The sequence below is a fragment of the Tachypleus tridentatus genome, chromosome 13, assembly GCF_004210375.1.
Source record: "Tachypleus tridentatus isolate NWPU-2018 chromosome 13, ASM421037v1, whole genome shotgun sequence".
Taxonomy (NCBI): Eukaryota; Metazoa; Arthropoda; class Merostomata; order Xiphosura; family Limulidae; genus Tachypleus; species Tachypleus tridentatus.
The window spans coordinates 26,920,044-26,940,159 of NC_134837.1; the positions used below are offsets into that span (position 1 = coordinate 26,920,044).

A 20,116-nucleotide genomic window follows, 5' to 3' on the forward strand; every position below is an offset into this window, starting at 1 on the left:
TCTTTGTTTAACAGACTTGTGTTACTTAATATGCGATATCTTATCAAGTTGTTCGTCTCTTCTGAATACTGTTATTATACTCTTCATCGTTTCCATTACTCAGTATGACTAGTTAAAACTCACAGCGAAGTACAAAGATGTGTGCAATTCGCAACAGATGTTATCAGGCTTTTAGTAATCTACATTCACAAGTACATGTACTTATGTTGCAGTGGTTTTCACTTAATGGTATCGTATAGCTGCTTCGATTTAGAAGTTTTAAGCCTAAAATAGCTATATATACACGGATCTGATTTGAGGGTTATTTTTTGTTCGCTGAAGCTTTCTTCAGGAGAGAACCCTAGAATAGTAATAACGATGCTGATAGCTTTCAGGGCTAAAAATGTCTATAAGTATACGCTGTTATGCGTTATTGTTTATTCTCTGAAGTTTTCTTCAGGGGCCGAACCTAGATTAGTAATGCACCACCAGCGTGGCCACATGACTTCTCCACGTCACGACGTTGAGAGGCAGCACGCGCGTTGATGCAGACAGTCCAGCGAAGCTTCAAGAGATATCATGTATCTGAGACGCTTCAAGTGAGCGCGGTCCGTTGCGTTGCTGGTTGTTCGGGTTGAGAAAAATCTGTCCAGAGTAAGGTAGAAGTTTATGATCTGGAATGAATCTGATATCGCCTCAAGCTAAAAACGAAGCAGAAACAATACCGTAAGATCACCGATCTGAGAATTCCAGGAAATCCAGCATCACAGTGTAGGATACAATATTCGTTAGAGACCATCAGATGATGTTTTTTTCCATGTGGATCGTCGTAGGCATAGCTCTCCAGTCATTCTTCCCCCCATGCTGGGGTCTAGAAGGTGAGTACTGATGACTACAATTAACCATTTTGTCTCAATTTTATCATGAAACTGAACCTATCTGTGTGTGTGTACACGGTCCATGTTGGTTCTGATTCGAGTATATAGTTATGATTTTTGGGCAAAGAAATGAAGTCGTTATTCAGCAGGATAACTGGGTGTAACTGATAACCCATAAAACAGGCTTCACTTTTACACTAGTTTTGTTTAAACTATTAACCTTATCTTGCGTTTTCTCTACTGATGGGTCAGCGCAGCCTTATAGTTTGTACCCAACTGTAAATCAAATCATCTCTAGTTTTTGTCCATATGCTGTAAATTGGCAATCACGTTTTTACGCATGTGATTGCGCTCTAAGAGTGGCAGTTAAATAAAACTATTCGATTAGAGTAGCCAAAAAGTTGGCTGTGGGTGCTGTTGGTTATTTGTTATTCATACAGTTTACGAATTCAAAGCTAAGGACTGTTAGCGCAGAGGGCTCTCGTGTAGCTTTTTACTCACAGTTGAAACAAACAATTCTTCAGTGATCGTTCTTAACGAGTGTACGAATATCCTGCAACATAAGGTGATTAACTTCCAAAAAATAACAAAATATTAGATAGCCAAAACTATTGAGATTTAATAGCTACTCTAATTTGAAACTAATCTAACACTGATAAATACCAGGTTGTTATTGCTGTATTGTTTACCTTTGATGGTCACCAAAATAAAAAAAAACTTCAAAAACTCCACAAGTTAAATAAATCACGACAATTAAAAACTGTTTGGTCAAACTTAGTCATCGAGATTTTTTTTCAATATACTAGTTATCTTAGTGATGGTAGCCTTGGTATAATTAAGGAACACATGGATCGGACAAGACAGCTAGTGAAATAATAAAACTAGTCCTAGTCACTGTTACCAGTATTATAAAAGAAAATATTTATAGACCATTCAAAATATTCTGTTTTTGAAGAAATGTTTTCTGCAATGTATTTTAACTATCTGTCACTACTGGTTGCGAGGACTTGAGAAGTTAAAGAGAACAACTTTGTACAGCAAAGCAGTATGAAATTCCAGCGATATTTTCCTTCTATGTCTTTCTACAACTAGAGGACTTGAACCTTGAAACAATATGAAGGTCAGCTTGTGTATTGTTATTAGAGATGACAGTCACTGCGTTATCTAGATTAAGCCATGTTTATAGTTGTCATTTTAAGATTCAGCACAATGTTTAACTTAATCTTCCGCTGCTTAATTAACATTTTATGATCAAAACAGTATCCTCGTGAACATTCTCGTGCATAATGAACTCCTTCTTAAAGGACATGGTTTTTATATTACCCACCAGTAAAATCAACCTGGCATCCTTTTCAGTCTAGCGCATGATAAATAACAGTGGAAGAAATCCACACTAGAAATATATTAACTTTTTAATTCACCAACAAATGACTATTAAATCAAGCACGAAATTTAAATCAACCATATTTATACGATTAATATCATATCAGAGAAATAGAATAAAACATGTACCATTTAAGGTTAATTTTTTTAAATATCTGTGGTTTAAGGAATAATACATTTCACAATATATCCAATGTATAAGCATTGTTGTGTTAACACATGTACAAATTAAACCTGTTTGTTTGTTTGGGAATTTCGCACAAAGCTACTCGAGGGCTATTTGTGCTAGCCGTCCCTAATTTAGCAGTGTAAGACTAGAGGGAAGGCAGCTAGTCATCATCACCCACCGCCAACTCTTGGGCTACCCTTTACCAACGAATAGTGGGATTGACCGTAAGTTTATACACCCCCACGGCTGGGAGGGCGAGCATGTTTAGCGCGACGCGGGCGCGAACCCGCGACCCTCGGATTACGAGTCGCACGCCTTACGCGCTAGGCCATGCCGGGTCAATTAAATCTGAAAAATCATTTTTTTAAAGTTATGTACTTTCAATCATAGTTACTAATTTTACAGTTAACCATATGATTTTCTTCTTTGAAGGTTACAGGATTATCTCTGCTTTATGACTTTGATCGTTTATTTCTTACCTTTGTTGTATGACTTCTATTTGATCGTTTATTTCTTACCTATGTTGTATGACTTCTATTTCATTGTTTATTTCTTACCTTTGTTGTATGGCTTCTATTTGATTGTTTATTTTTTACCTTTGTTGTATGACTTCTATTTGATTGTATATTTTTACCTTTGTTGTATGATTTCTATTTGATTGTTTATTTCTTACCTTTGTTGTATAACTTCTATTTGATCGTTTATTTCTTACCTTTGTTGTATGACTTCTCTTGGTCGTTTATTTCTTATCTATATTGCATGCCTTCTGTTTGTTTGTTTATATCTTATTCTGTTGCATTACTTCTATTTTACTGCTTATTTCTTACCTTTGTTGTATGACTTCTATTTGATTGTTTATTTCTTACCCTTGTTGTATGACTTCTATTTGATTGTTTATTTCCTACCTTTGTTGTATGACTTCTATTTGATTGTTTATTTTTTACCTTTGTTGTATGACTTCTATTTGATATATATTTTTTACCTTTGTTGTATGACTTCTATTTGATTGTATATTTTTACCTTTGTTGTATGACTTCTATTTGATCGATTATTTCTTATCTCTGTTGCATTACTTATCTTTAGTCCTTTAGTTCTTATCTCTGTTGCATGACTTCTCTTGGTCGTTTATTTCTTATCTATATTGCATGCCTTCTGTTTGTTTGTTTATATCTTATTCTGTTGCATTACTTCTATTTTACTGCTTATTTCTTACCTTTGTTGTATGACTTCTATTTGATTGTTTATTTCTTACCCTTGTTGTATGACTTCTATTTGATTGTTTATTTTTTACCTTTGTTGTATGACTTCTATTTGATTTATATTTTTTACCTTTGTTGTATGACTTCTATTTGATCGATTATTTCTTATCTCTGTTGCATTACTTATCTTTAGTCCTTTAGTTCTTATCTCTGTTGCATGACTTCTCTTGGTCGTTTATTTCTTATCTATATTGCATGCTTTCTGTTTGTTTGTTTATATCTTATTCTGTTGCATTACTTCTATTTTATTGCTTATTTATCTCTGTTGCATTGTTTGTCTTTAGCCCTTTATTTCTTACCTTTGCTGCATGACTTCTCTTTCATTGTTTATTTCTTATCTCATACATGACTTTGCTTGGTCGTTCATTTCTTATCTATATTGCATTGCTTCTACTTGTTTGTGTATATCTTTTTCTGTTGCATTACTTCTATTTTATTGTTTATTTATCTCTGTTGCATTACTTATCTTTAGCCCTTATTTCTCACCTTTTTTGCGTGACTTCTCCTTGATCGTTTATTTCTTGTCTTTGTTACATGACCTCTCTTTAATGGTACAATTCTTATCCACGTTGCATGAATATATTTCCAGATTTTACACTGCAAGAATATTATTTCATTAATTATCACATTTTCTTACCTAAAGGTTAATCGAAAATCGTGTGTGTTTGAAGTAGTCCATCTCGTGTGGTATTTAGTGCTAAACAATTGTAGAACTGTTATTACTTTTCAGAATTTATTTTAAATTACAAAACTTTCGTTCTTAATACTGTGTGGCGCCAATTTGCTTTTTATGGCGTTCTTTCAAAGGGAGCTTAGACATATTTTTATAGTGAAGATTCCAAAACCATTATCCTCGTTATAAGTTGAAGTTTTAATGATACCGTTTTACTTCGTGAAGGCGATTGGATGGATGTAAATGAGTTATATAATTTTACTATTTAAATCTTTGAAGGTTCGTGGGTTTGTTTCCCTTTAAATAATCAGATCACGCGTTTCAGAACTCTATATATAAACACCGTACAATCTTGTCTGAAGCCGTAACATAGTTTATTGTCACCCTTGAAAATCTTATTGTTTTCAGGGTATTTCGAGAGTCGATTACGTATTGATTGAGATATAAAAACCTATCTACCCTATGTATTGCAGAACTATAAACATTCTTTGGTAATATATAAAGGGAATCTTGTGCCTTTGCAGAAAACATTTCTTATTGTTTTAGTTTTTAATTTTAATACATTTTATGATTTCACTTATGAAAATAATTCAGCTACGTTTGAATGTGTTGTGTCTCTATGAGATGAGTAAGAACAGTTGGCTTTGTATCTGTATCTGACAAGTATCAGAGTTTATAACGGTAAAAATCAGGTTTCGATACCAGTGTTGAACAGAGAACAGGTGGTCAATTGCAGAGGTTTGTGCTTGACCTAAAAGAAACGCTCTTTTGCGGTGAAAGAGAACCATTGAATCTGTTATTGCTCCTTGAGATGGGAAAGAAAGACTGATGTGTTCTGACTGTGTTTATTATTTTCAACATAAGTCACTGAATTTCAGGTCACAGATGGAAACAATCATGCAGTAATCAACAAAGAAATTTATTGATGGCTTTTGTCAACAAATTTACAGTTATCTTTTTATGAAAAAAAATTATAGTTAGGCTTTATCAACAAACTTGGCCCGACATGGCAAGGAGGTATGGGGCGTTATAAGTGATGGTCAATCCCACTATTCGTTGGTAAAAGAGTAGCCAAAGAGTTGGTGGTGGGAAGTGATGACAAGCTAACTACCTTCCCTGTAGTCAGTCTCACACTGCTAAATTAGGGACGGCTAGCACACATACTTTTCATGTTGTTTTGAGCAAAATTAAAAACAGACAAAATCAAGAAGGTTATAGTTAGCTTTTGTCAACAAACTTAGAGTAACCCCCTGTCATTAAACTTATGGATAACTTTTATCAGCAAATTTAAAATTGGCCTTCAAAAAACGTATAATTAGCCTTTCTCGATAATTTTAAGGCTAAACTTTATCAACAAAATTATGGTTAGCCCTTGTCAACAAACATACGGTTAACCCTTGTCAACAAACTTGCTGTTAGCTCTTTCTTTATGACGTTGCACATAAGATGGGGTGTCAGAGCTTGAATATCAGTGTAGCACAGAGAGAGAAAAATGAAAAATTCAATGGCATGAGAACAAAGGATGAAAAAAATCATACTTGTCTCAGAAGTGTATTATAATAACAATAAGGAAAAGGACGGGAATGAAAATAGGTGAAAATACGCATAAGAGAAACGTAAATGAAGGCGTAGTAAATAAGATTTCCTGATTTCAAGCTCCTTTATTTTCGCTGAAACGTTAGCAGAAAATGTTTCAACCTTAACCACCAAACAATTAATTGTTTCATTCGACTAGTACATTGTTGATGTAGAATTCATCAGGGTATTCTAACAATAGAAATCCTTTTTACACGATTTAACAAAAACAAAAAAAAACAAGGAAATAATGATAATGCTGTATAGGCAAAGCTCAGTTATATATTGTTCATAAATAGCGTTTCTTCAAACAAATAGACGTTCATGGAAAAAGTGGCATATGGTTTACGAATCTGTTCTTTACAAAACGTGCTCTTTTATTTCTGATTGGCTGATATACGGAAAAGAGTATAATGTTATTTAATTAACATTTGTGATTCTAATCAAAAGCCGTTCTGAAACCAACGGAAAACTCATGAACAAAATGTTTTCCAAACGTTTGCTTGCTCAAGCCGTTAAAACACTAATCCAACTAACTAATGAAAGGTTGAGTGACTTTCGATGAGCTAACAGGTTCTTTTAGTGTATATATATATATTATTGTGTTGAACCAGCTTTCTCAATATTTTTTGTGTTATAACGGCATAACGAAGGGAAAGCAAGATTTGAATCTCCTGAACGTTGAATATGTTCTCATGGAAAAGCGTCCTCTCTTGACAACAACTCAACAATTTTATGATCTGTTGATAGGATAAGATTTTAAAACTCAAGGGCAAACAAGATCGTATATTAGGTTTTATAATACGTAGGCTCAAAGTGGCGAGGTGGTAATTTGAGGGTCACGGGTTCGAATCCTCGTCACACCAAACATGTTCGCTCTTTCAACCGTTATGGCGCTATAATGTGTTACGATCAATCCCACTATTCGTTGATAAAAGATTGGCCAAGAGTTTGTGGCGGGTGGTAATGTCTAGCTGCCTTTTCTGTAGTTTTACACTGCTAAATCATGTATGGACAGCACGGATAGCCCTCGTGTAGCTCTGTGCGAAATTCAAACAAGAAAACAAACAAACATTATAGTACATGGCTTACGATTTACTCCATCTGGTGAATATCTTATCAAGCTTGAGGGAGATAAAGCTTTATAGGGCTGCGTTAGACAACTGTTAAGCTGAGTAACAGATGTGCACACTGAAAATTAAATCACAGTATTTACTGTTATATCAGCGGTCTTGAACAACTGTAGGGTGTGCTAATATTGTGGAAACAAGGCATTTGTTGAGGAAAATTGTGGTCAAACAGACGTTAAAAAATTACACTAAATGATTTTAAGTTGTGTTGAAATAAATGTTTCTACGGGAATGAATTAAAACTATGATGGAGAAGTGGTGCCAGTTGCTAAGGTACAAACTGGATGTTAATAAGAAAGAGTACATCAGATTTCGATCCCAAAAACTAAGATTGGTTTGGTTTGAATCTCGCGCAAAACTAAACGAGGGCTATCTGCGCTAGCCGTCCCTAATTTAGGACCACCCACCGCCAACTCTTGGGCTACTCTTTTACCAACGAATAGTGGGATTTACCGTCACATTATAATGTCTCCATGACTGAAAGGGCGAGCATGTTTGGTGCGACGGGGATTGGAACCCGCGATCCTCGGGTTACGAGTCGAATGCCTTAACCACCTGGCCATGCTTGGCCAAAAACTAAGGTATTTATATATGTAAAGATCTATGTCATACAGGTTTCTCCAAAAAATTGTTTGCAGTATTACATAGATGATTAGTCAACCTGCAGTCTGAGAGCTTAAAGAATGCTCGATACGATTTAATAAAGCTCTCGATCTTAAACCTGGTTCTATGAAAGTTTATAGAGACGAAAACACAAAGCATTGACGAACAGATTATTTGTACTGTAATAACCTGAAAAGCAAATAACAACAGGTAATAGATAAATGGTATAGCAACATGAGAAATACAGAACCATGAAAACTGGCCTAATTTCTGGCTTTTATTGATGTGAAAAGAGTTGATATCCCTCATTCTGGATTTATAAATTACAAGCGAAGTGAAAATAGACATAAAAAAGTATTAATTATTCCGTGTATTTTTCTACTAAAGTATAAAAAAATATCTAAACATTCAGTCACTGGTAACAATAAGAAGAGAAAATGCTTTGTTGTTCGAGGATTAATGGAAATATATACATACTCTTATATACGTTCCTGATGTATACTTTTTTAGAAATATACATGGCAATGAACGAATTCAAAGTATGGTCTCTTTGGTTCAAAATAAGTCCATGAAAAGCATACATCTGGTGTAGCTTATCTTACTTAATAGTGGAAAAGCAAAACTAGGAATATAAATACTGAATAATTACAAGTGTAAAGCAGATAAAGGTAAAGGTAGTTTTGTTCTTCATCCTATGAACATTGAGTTTAGGATGGTAAAACATTAATTAATTATTCACAAATCAGAAATAAAAATAACATTTCTGGAAAATTGTCACCCGTTTTAGAGTGCTGCCTTCCAGCTCCAACTGCTTTTAAACTTAATAAACTCTGCTAATATATTCAAAGCACTGAACACTTAACTGTCCGTTTCTGTCACGTGCAACTAGCTGATAAAAAGGTTCAACTGACAAAAGTCTAGCTAAGTCGTGGCAACTTTTCCGGTATACATAAGTTTGCATACAGATGTGCCAGTTATCTTGAGATCAAATCACATTGCTAATAGTAAGTTTGCATACAGATGTGCCAGTTATCTTGAGACCAAATCACACTGGTAATAATAATAACTTGAGTTTTTGCAAATTTTCTTTTCTCCTAAGAATTGAATCTTTTTGTGCGAAGATAAAATGCAACGAAATCTTCTACATCATTATAATTTGTCCAGATACTTGTATCAGAACCTTCGGATTTACAAAGCTAAAATCAGGGGTTCGATTCCCCCTCTGTGGACTCAATAGTTTTGTTTGTTTTTGAATTTCGCACAAAGCTACTCGAGCGCTATCTGTGCTCGCTGTCCCTAATTTAGCAGTGGGAAGGCAGCTATTCATCACCACCCACCGCCAACTCTTGGGCTACTCTTTTACCAACGAATAGTGGGATTGACCGTAACATTATAACGCCCCCACGGCTGAAAGGGCGAGCATGTTTGGCGCGACAGGGATGCGAAACCGCGACCCTCAGATTACGAGTCGCACGCCTTAACACGCTTGGCCATGCCGGGCCATGACTCAACAGATAGCCCAATGTGGCGTTGTTAAAAGAAAAACACTCATAAGCACACACTTGTATCAGGAAATACGCCTCCTGTCTACCCATTTATATATTAAATCATGCGGAATCTGTCCAATTTATTATGGCAGTCTTGATAAGGCAAAATAATGATAAATAATAAGCTTTTATTTTAAAAGTAACTTTGATATGCTGTGTTTAAAATACACATCATTTTCTTATTGTTCCAGGTTCTAATGACTTAGAAATGAGTTAATAACATGAAGTATTTATCGATACAAAAATTTTGTCCCAGTATCTTTCTGATAGTTGATATCCAAAGCCAATTTAGTATTGTAATAATTTAATTATATTTTGTGTATAATTTTGACACTTACCATCCAAACTGGATTAAATATTATAAGGTTTTACTTATGCTGCTAATGACATTTAACATTTGAGTTTGACTGAATTTCTATAATGTTATTATCCTTTCTATAGTAATTATCCAAAGCTGATTATGTGTTATAAGACCTTAATAAAAGTAGAAACTGGATACACACAACCTGTAGTAAACTCCAGTGCACATTACATGTTTATTTTATGCATTTGGTGTAACACAATCTATGTATCAAGATTTCCTTTTCGTATAACATACTCTGCGTTAATGTTTTTCATGTGGCATAATGCAGTGGTAGAGTATATTAAGAGTTCATATGATAGCCCAACTACCACTTTTATAACTAATTCTCCCATACTGTTATTTTAACATAAAACTTGTACTACAAGATAAAGCGTACATATTGGAATCTTTTTTTTGTACAAAAAAACATAATTCGGAGCTAGTAAAGCTCTATGCAGTGGAAACCCACAATGTAATAAGTAAAGTAGGGTATAGCTTTTGTCGTACGTGTTGAATACGAGTTTTACGATATACCACTGGCAAGCGAGCTGTCTCCAAGTTTTCTTCCTCTGAAAGGACGAGTTCCTTGCAAATGGAGTTATAAGCAAATATTGATTTTGTTTTTGCATTCTAACGTTAGTGCACTGAAAATGTATTATCGTCTGGTGAAATCAGAAGATTGACCGGTACAGCAATTTCTATATACATATTAGAATATACAGCAAAAGGAAGATAGACAGCATATTCGCTGGTACCAAGGTAGACAGCATATTCGCTGGTACCAAGGTAAGCCAAAAAAGCACATTTTGAAAATCGTTAACACTTTTTTAAGAGGCAAGCCACATTTTGACTCTGTGATTCAACAATCAGTTGGGAATAGGGGAATAGGCCACAACAGCTGCAGATCCCAGAATCTCACAGGTGTATTAACGTGTTAATACTTTCTGTACACTCTGTATTACTTTTAGCTTCCCACACGGGTATGTCTTTAGATTTACAACGCTAGAAACCGGGTTTAAATACCCATGGGTGAGCAGAGCACAAAAAGACAGTGTATCACTACCACATTATATGTTAATATTAATCAGTTACGTTACACAGTGTATCACTACCACATTATATGTTAATATCAGTCAGTTATGTTGCATTATGTTACACAGTGTATCACTATCACATTATATGTTAGTATTAATCAGTTATGTTACACGGTGTATCACTACCACATTATATATTAATAATAATCAGTTATGTTACACAGTGTATCACTACCACATTATATATCAATATTAATCAGTTATGTTACACAGTGTATCACTACCACATTATATATCAATATTAATCAGTTATGTTACACAGTGTATCACTACTGCGATATGCTTCGTGCTTCAGCAGATACATGTCTTGCTGTAGTAAATATTATTTTACGTGTTTCTTGTTAAGAACAAAGCCACACAATAGGCTACATGTAGTGTATAGTTTATGTATATGGAAATCTGGATGCTAGCCTTATAATCCATGAGGCAACACATTTTTGTAACTCCTACATAACAGTTTGTGGACTGATTATGTTTCCTGTATGCTTTGCTATGATCCGGCTTTTACAGCAAAAATAAGAAATATTCTTCACAAAACTGTAAATTATGAATTCATTATACTGTAAAATAAAGTTATGCATTGATTAGACAATCCATAACTGAAGTAAAAACAGTTGAGAACAAAAACATTTAAAAGAATTCTAGACATACTTAATGCAGTCACAATACGTGTGATAGCCCAATAACCGTAATATCTAGCCAAAAGGTTCCTCTTTCCAAGCTATAAAGAACAAAGTAAGTTATAACTACGTTAAACAGAAAAACATTTGATAACAATGAGGTAGACCTCAATTTGCCACGATTAAGGAACTTGGAATTTCGTATGCTGTCATATATACTGCTGGCAAAATCTCAAGGCCAATGAACATAAAAAAAAAATATGCATTTTGCGTTGTTAGACTAAACCATTTATTTGAGTAGAGCTTGAAAGATGAAAATCAGAAAAGTGAAAATGAAAAAAAAAAAAAATTTTAGAATTTAATAGGAAAATCAACACTATGAAATTAGCAAAATACTAGCTGGTCAAAAATTTAAGACCATACCAAAAAGAAGCCCTAAACAGGGTAGGAAATACCCAACAAGAGGTCTCTGTAGTGAGTTGCACGACCGTTATTGCGAGTAACTTCAAACATTCGCTTTGGCATGGTCGATATAAGCATTTGCAGCAGGCTGGCTGGAATGTTATTCCAAGTGTTGAAGATGGCTTCACGAAGATCATGCACTACTTGAAATTGACGTCCATTTCTATAGACTTCTCTTGCCATCCACCTCAAACGTTTTCAGTGTGGTTCAGTTCGGGCGAACATGCTGGATGGTCCAAAAGAATCACGTTATTCGCCATGATAAAGTCCTTTGTCCTGCGGGCATTGTGGATTGCAGCGTTGTCCAGCTGAAAGATCCAGTCATTTCCATACAAGCGAGGACTTTCAGTCAACAAGGATGTTCTCTTCATCATGCTAATGTAGCCAGCTGCTGTTTGACGCCCCTGTATAACCTGAAGCTTCATTGTTCCATGGAAGGAGAAAGCACCCCAGATCATGATGGAACCTCCTCCACTGTGTCATGTGGAAATGTCTAGTGTGAGATATTCTTATCGTGCCAGTAACGTTGGAAGCCATCTGGACCATCCAGGTTAATCTTTTTCTCATCGGAGCACAAACCTTCTTCCACTTTTCTACGTCCCATGTTTGGTGCTTTCCAGCAAAGTTTAACCGAGCTGATTCGTGGTGTGGAAGGAAGCGTGGCCTTTGAAGACGTTTACGGTTTTTAAAGCCTTTTTCTCGTAGGTGCCGTCTTATTGTTCTTGAGCTGCATTCTGCATCCGTAAGGGCCTTAATCTGGTTCGACGATCGGTTGGTGTCTTGCCGGACAACCCGTCGAATCCTCCTGCTCAACACCGGCGAAATTTTCTTGGGCCGACCACTTAAAATTCTCGTTCCGTATCTCTCAGGGTCTTTAAAGAAATTTGCAACAGTAGTTTTACTACGCCCAATCTCACCAGCGATGGCACGTTGAGAGAGACCTTGCTTTTGCAGCTCGACAATTCTGCCACGTTCAAACTCTGTCAACTTTTTATCCTTTGCCATGTTTTTACCCAATGTAACATATGAGATGTCAGTGGGAGATGTTGACAACGCTAATTCTTGAACACAAATGATTAAATTTCGTTACGTGTTTACCGATTAACGTTTCGTTTCAGTATGGTCTTAAACTTTTGACCAGCTAGTATTTAGGCTAATTTTATAGTGTTTACATTTTTCCTATTAAATGCTCAAAAAGTTGTTTTTTTATTTTTATTTTCCCTTTTTTTTATTTTCGTCTCTCGAGCTCTACCAAAATAAGTGGTTGAGTCTAACAACGCAAAATGCATATTATTTCTTTATATTCATTGGCCTTAAGATTTTGGCCAGCAGTGAATATCATAAATTACGCACAAATTAATACTTTAAATTTGGGTTTGTTTGTGTGCAGACTAGATGTTTCTAAGAAACATGTAATATACTTAGCGTACTTATTAATATAATATCTACTCTATACTAGTAAATATAAAGAATGTACGCTTATCTAATAAATAATTGAAATCCTACCTTTAGAGTTGCGAGTTACTGATGGGTTTGACGAACTTTCGGTACACTAATTTATTGCAATCATCCCAAAGGTATTTTATTGTTATGTTAAAGGTTAGTTCAATGTTCCAATATATCAGTAGAAAGTCAACGATAGTAGGGAAGAGTAAGTACGTCGGTGAGTACATTATTGATATAAAAAGAACTACTGGATTATATGCTGTAGAAATAATGTATCTGTACCAGTTAGGGCTATGAATTGAAACAGGTATAGAACTTTCGAAGCAATGTATCTGTATCCGTTAGAGCTATGAATTAAAACAGGTATAGAACTTTCGAAGCAATGTATCTGTATCCGTTAGAGCTATGAATTAAAACAGGTATAGAACTTTCGAAGCAATGTATCTGTACCCGTTAGGGCTATGAATTAAAACAGGTATATAACTTTCGAAGCAATGTACCTGTACATGTTAGGGCTATGAATTAAAACAGGTATATAACTTTCGAAGCAATGTACCTGTACATGTTAGGGCTATGAATTAAAACAGGTATAGAACTTTCGAAGCAATGTATCTGTACATGTTAGGACTATGAATTAAAACAGGTATATAACTTTCGAAGCAATGTACCTGTACATGTTAGGGCTATGAATTACAGAATATATGGGATTTATAAAGGAGTGTTATTTTCAATGAAATATCATATAGAGAACGCAATTTGTGTAACTTACAATGTAATGGTATTTATTGTGAGCGTAATTGTCAGAGGCTTACAATTCATTTAAAGAATTCAGTTGTGAGTAGTTTACAGTATAACAGTGTATTTACACAGTATAATCAGTTGTGTAGGATTTACAGAATATAAATACATATAAAAGTAAAATATGTATAATTTGAAATACAACGGTACATATAAAGAATATACTTATATACAGTTTGCGGCTCAACAGCTCACCTTCAATTTATATAACTTATTTTAGGCCATCAAATTAGAAACTATATAAGTTTTTAATTAATACTTCAGCAAATCCTATAAAATGATACACTATACAGAATTGGTCGCAATAAATGACAAATTAAGGAAAAATTAATTCATGTTTATTACCACTGTTATTATCCCTTACCTACACCAATAATAACTGGTTATCAGTGATGTTGGTTCGTTTCTTGTCAGTTGATATTCTAGTGACATTGTCTGTCCCTTATTGAAGATATCTTCAGTTTTCAATTATATTCTGGAAATCTAAAATCAGAGAACTGGGAATAACACTAAAACATTATGTTTGTTCAAAAGGTTTCCAGCCGGATTGATGGTGACACCCGCTGCGGAAGTTTAGCACCAGATGATACTGTGGATTAGTTGATCTAGTTCTCAGAGACATAACACAGTTTATATCCTATCACCACTGAAATATATATTTATTTTAAACATTATATCATTTGACAACAAAGTTTAAGAGAATGAGGTATAGGGACTGTGGATATTTTAATATTATATTAGCACAACATACTACTTTAATTTATATATCTTGTTGGTTTGCCAAGTTTTAGTGACCAGTGGTGAAGCTATTTCGTGTAAATAATTAAACTTGAATAATTACAGTTAAAAAAATCAAGAGATAATAGCTATTTTGAATTTCGCGCAAAGCTATCTACTCGAGGGCTATCTGCGCTAGCCGTCCCCACTTTAGCAGTGTAAGACTAGAAGGAAGGCAGCTAGTCATCACCATCCACCGCCAACTCTTGGGCTACTCTTTTAACCGTAACATTATAACGCCCCTAAGGCTGAGAGGGCGAGCATGTCTGGTGCGACCAGGATTCGAATCCGCGATCCTCGGATTACGAGTAGAACGCCTTAACACGCTTGGCCATGACGGTCCTAGATAATAGCGTGTTATCAATTCTTACTCGGAAAACATTATTTGTAAGTGACTTCAATAAGACTAATAATCATAATTACAGTTTACTTTGTTATCCTTGTTCACATTATAAATACGTAATCCGTTACTATTTCTTTCGTATCGTTTCTAAGCCATTCTGACAACACGTGATATCATGCAAAACGACATTGTAACGTATTCCTCTGGACTATCACTGAAACGTTCTTCGAATATCTCTACTTGTCTACTGTAGTTTTGTAATCTGGACTTGAAACATATTAAATTAATCAACAAAAATGAAAAAAAGAAAGCTAATGTCAAATTACAGTGTTTCACGATGACATGAAAAATAATGAAGTTAAAAGCGGAATTTTATTTAATTAGGTTCTAGTGAAGTTTCATGAAATGGTTGCTTTATTACTGACCATATACGTGTATGCTAATTCTTTTCTTCCAAAATTAGAAGTTAATGATGAATAAAAATATGAATATCACCTTAACATAGTCAAACCACGAATTCACATGTCATACAACATACTTTATTTCAAACATTTCAATAACATTGTTCAACAATATACGCACATAATGATTCGATATTATGGGTCGAAAAGTTGAAATTATGAAAGTAAACGTTGTCTAATTGTTAAAGTTCTCTTATTTTTGTAATTTCAAAAAAGAAAGTTTACTGAAGAGAAAATAAATATTTAACAGATTTTGATAAATAAACAGAAAGGATAAATCAGTAGCACCTTTAATCTGTTATGATTACAAAATTTATCGTGTACATTGTTGATACGATATAACTTTAATTAGTGTGAGAACATTTTGTTTTTTAGATACACTTCTGGCCAAAATCTTAAGGCTAATGAACATAAAGAAAAAATGTGCATTTTGCGTTGTTAGACTGAACCACTTATTTGAGTAGAGCTTTGAAAGATGAAAAGGGAAAATAAAAATAAAGAACTTTTTCAGCAGTTAATAGGGAAAATGTGAACACTATGAAATTAGCCTAAATACTAGCTGGTCAAAAAGTGAAGACCATACTGAAACGAAGCGTTAATCGGTAAACACGAAACGAAATTTAGTCATTTGTGTTCAAGCATTAACGTTGTCAACATCTCCCACTGACATCTCATGTATTACATTGGGTAAAAACATGGCAAAGGCGAAAAAGTTGACAGAGTTTGAGCGTGGCAGAATTGTCGAGCAGCAAAAGCAAGGTCTCTCTCAACGTGCCATCGCTGGTGAGATTGGGTGTAGTAAAACTGCTGTTGCGAATTTCTTAAAAGACCCAGAGAAATATGGAACGAGAATTTCAAGTGGTTGGCCCAAGAAAATTTCGCCGGTGTTGAGTAGGAGGATTCGACGGGTTGTCCGTCAAGACACCAGCCGATCGTCGAACCTGATTAAGACCCTTACGGATGCAGAATGCAGCTCAGGAACAATAAGACGGCACCTACGAGAAAAAGGCTTTAAAAACCGTAAACGTCTTCAAAGGCCACGCCTCCTTGTACACCACGAATCAGCTTGGTTAAACTTTGCTGAGAAGCACCAAACATGAGACTTAGAAAAGTGTAAGAAGGTTTGTGCTCCGATGAGAAAAAGAATAACCTGGTAGGTCCAGATGGCTCCCAACGTTACTGGCACGATAAGGGTATCCCACCGGAGACATTTTCTACACAACACAGTGAAGGAGGTTCCATAATGATCTGGGGTGCTTTCTCCTTCCATGGAACAATGTAGCTTAGGTTATACAGAGGCGTCAAACAGCAGCTGGCTACATTGGCATGTTCGAGAGCGCATCCTTATTGACTGAACGCCCTCGCTTGTGTGGAAATTACTGGATCTTTCAGCTGGACAACGCTGCAATCCACAATGCTCGCAAGACAAAGGACTTTTTTCATGGCGAATAACGTGATTCTTTTGGACCATCCAGCGTGTTCGCCCTAACTGAACCCCATTGAAAACGTTTGGAGGTGGATGGCAAGAGAAGTCTATAGAAATGGACGTCAATTCCAAACAGTGTATGATCTTCGTGAAGCTATCTTCACCACTTGGATTAACGTTCCAATCAGTCTTCTGTAAACACTTATATCGACCATGCCAAAGCGAACGTTTGAAGTTATTCGCAATGACGGCCGTGCAACTCACTACTGGGACCTCTTGTTGTGCATTTCCTACTCTGTTTCGGACTTTGTTTTGGTATGGTCTTAAACTTTTGACAAGCTAGTATTTAGACTAATTTCATAGTGTTCACATTTTCACTGTTAAATGCTAAAAAGTTTTTTATTTTTATTTTCCCTTTTCTTATTTTCATCTTTCGAAACTCTACTCAAATAAGTGGTTGAGTCTAACAACGCAAAATGCATATTTTTTTCTTTATGTTCATTGGTTTTACGATTTTGGCCAGCAGTGTATATGCATGTTTGTCATTAGTCTATCCGCAGACGTAGACCATAAAAATAAAATATTATTTCTACTTTCAGTCATTTTAGAAGTGAATTTGTGGTATTTTTACGCGTGAAACTTACTGTTTATAACACTGCGTTATTAGGCTTACGACACGTATAATCATTACATTTCTTTAGTTCATTGTTTGAGAACTGTTTTCATTTTGAATGTTTTTCTCAAACGCTCGTGCACGAAATGCAGTTGAAAAACTATGGTTGCCACTGAAGAACTTGCTGGAATCATCTCGGTGTTTTAATCAGCACATTTAGATGGGTCTAGTTATGTAAAACTTAATATCTGAACATTCTTGAAGCGTTTAGTGAAAATATGTAACTTATAATATCTATTTGTATTCAAATGTGCTTCGTGGTTTAAGCAGTTTTGGGTACATACGAGATGAAACGGAACGTGACTTATTTTCTTTTTTTAATAATATGTAAAAGTTTCGGTAAGATAAATTCGTCAAAAACATGCTCAAAAAAATAATTTCGACAAGAATTTATTTTAAATTATTATGGTCACGACTGTGCACAAACCCGTCTACATTTCTTTTTGATAACGCAAAAAAAACAACTTTGGAATTTCTAGCGTTCGAACAAGGTTTAGTAATCTATTTTCCTAGCGTGTGAAAGTACAGAGATAGACAGCTTTTTTTGGATAATGTTCCTCGATATCAACGTAACTGCGATAATCATAGCTGATATAGCATTGGTTGGGTCCTAGTATGAAATCTGGTATCGAATATCTATCACTTCAGAATCGAGGCTTGTTGTGATGGCTATAGAGGAGGACACCTCAATAATTTACCGCTTCGTTACAGACTACTAGTGTGTTTTTAGAAGCACTCAACCTGTAGTAAGATGGTATTTTAAGTCTCTTCAGTTCCTTGTAGTGGATTATTGAAGTTAAATGATCCGGGAATCTTATTTAAATGCATAATGTTATACTTTATAAAAGTATCTCTCAATATGTCTGCAGATGCAACATAAGAAGTTAAACATGGGTAAACCTTAAATGTAAATTTTACGCAAACAAATAAAGGGTGATGCTCTTCCACTCTTCTGTACTCTAACATTTCTTAACAAACATTTCAAATGTGAGTGGATTTTGTGTTGCATTTGCAAGGCTTAAGTTGTGTAATTGTAAACCAGTAACTGATTAAGGACTGATACAATGCCGTATGCAAACGAACATTTCCTGTGTTTCATTTAATTCGTGCAGAAAAACAGCCATTGGGATAGTTTTGGATTTTTTGGATTAAAATAAAATGTCGCGAATATAAATTTGCCTTAAAGTAAAAAAAAAAAAAAATCAAAGTGAAATGTTTTACGTTCGTATTTTAACAACACAAACTGAAATACATTTGAACATACCTGACTTGGTTTTATTTCTCATGCTTGTATATACGTGTGTGTGGCTACTCTCTATCTAAACTTTCTCATACACCAAATCTATATCTGTGTTAGCGATGCTGCCTCTTAATTCAAGGATAACGTTGTATATGCGACTGACTTTACCCTACATCTGTCATAGTATGAGACATTAATGATCATATTTTTATATTTCCTATCCCAAAAAGAAACTTTGTATTTATATATGCGGTTCATCTCTAGACCGATTTCAATCGTACGAAAAAATGATTTTTGTTTTGTATTAATGACACCTTTCATCAACAGAAAGAAAAACAAACATTATGTTTATATGCGTGATTTTCGCGTAATGAAATTTTCAATGTGTGAAGAAAATGCCGTGTTCAAGAATACGGTTCTCATCTAACCCATTTAATTTTTAAAATAAAACAACACCGTATTTCTACAGAGGCTTTTATCTCATTTTAGCCGTGCGGTAAAACTATCAGGGTTCTTGAAGTAGATTTTTCAGTAATATTTCATTAGGTGAACGTTTGTGTCGCTGTGAAAAATATTCTGAAGATATCCACCTATAACAACAACATTAGATTTTCTTTAATCGAGCTACCGTCAATCATTTATTAACGTTGCATAAAATGCTATTCAGAGAAGCGGCCACGCCGATTTTGGTAAACTTGGTATTGCGTTTTCAAGAATGAAGATAACAGAAAAGAAACCTACTGAAACTGATTATGCAAATCTGTTGTTAAAATAAGTATAAAGCGATCAGTTGTTTAGCAATCTGATAAAAAAGGAAGGAATAACGTATTAAACCTCTCTCTGTATTCCTATTGTTCTTATGGATCTTGTAGTTTTCTTTTAATGATTGGTTTGCTTACAGTTTCGCTAACATTTACGTGAAATACTGTGATTTTTTTTTACAGTCTCGCTGAGGTTCACGTGACACACGGTAAATTTTGTTTAAAGTATCGCTAATATTTACGTGAAATACGGTGATTTTTCTGTTTATAGTATCATTAATATTTACGTGAAACACAGCGATTTTTTGTTTGCAGGCTTGCTAATGTTCACTCGAAACACGAAGCTTTTTTTTTTAAATCTCGTTAACATCCACGTGAAACATAGTGTTTTTGGTTTTAAAGTGTTCATTGTGTTTCATATGAATGCTTATGAGTGTGTTCTTATAGCAAAGCCACCTCGGGCTATCTGCTGAGCC

General features: G+C 34.8%; 1 protein-coding gene across 1 annotated transcript in view; it reads left to right on the plus strand.

The window, feature by feature from the left end:
- Positions 1–505: 505 nt before the first annotated feature.
- LOC143238937 (zwei Ig domain protein zig-8-like) overlaps positions 506–20,116 on the plus strand; it is a 143,945-nt gene continuing 124,334 nt past the window's right edge. The window contains exon 1 of the mRNA XM_076479593.1: positions 506–857. Coding sequence (XP_076335708.1) covers positions 782–857 — 76 coding nt within the window. The 5' untranslated portion in view covers positions 506–781. The remainder of the gene's footprint in view (positions 858–20,116) is intronic.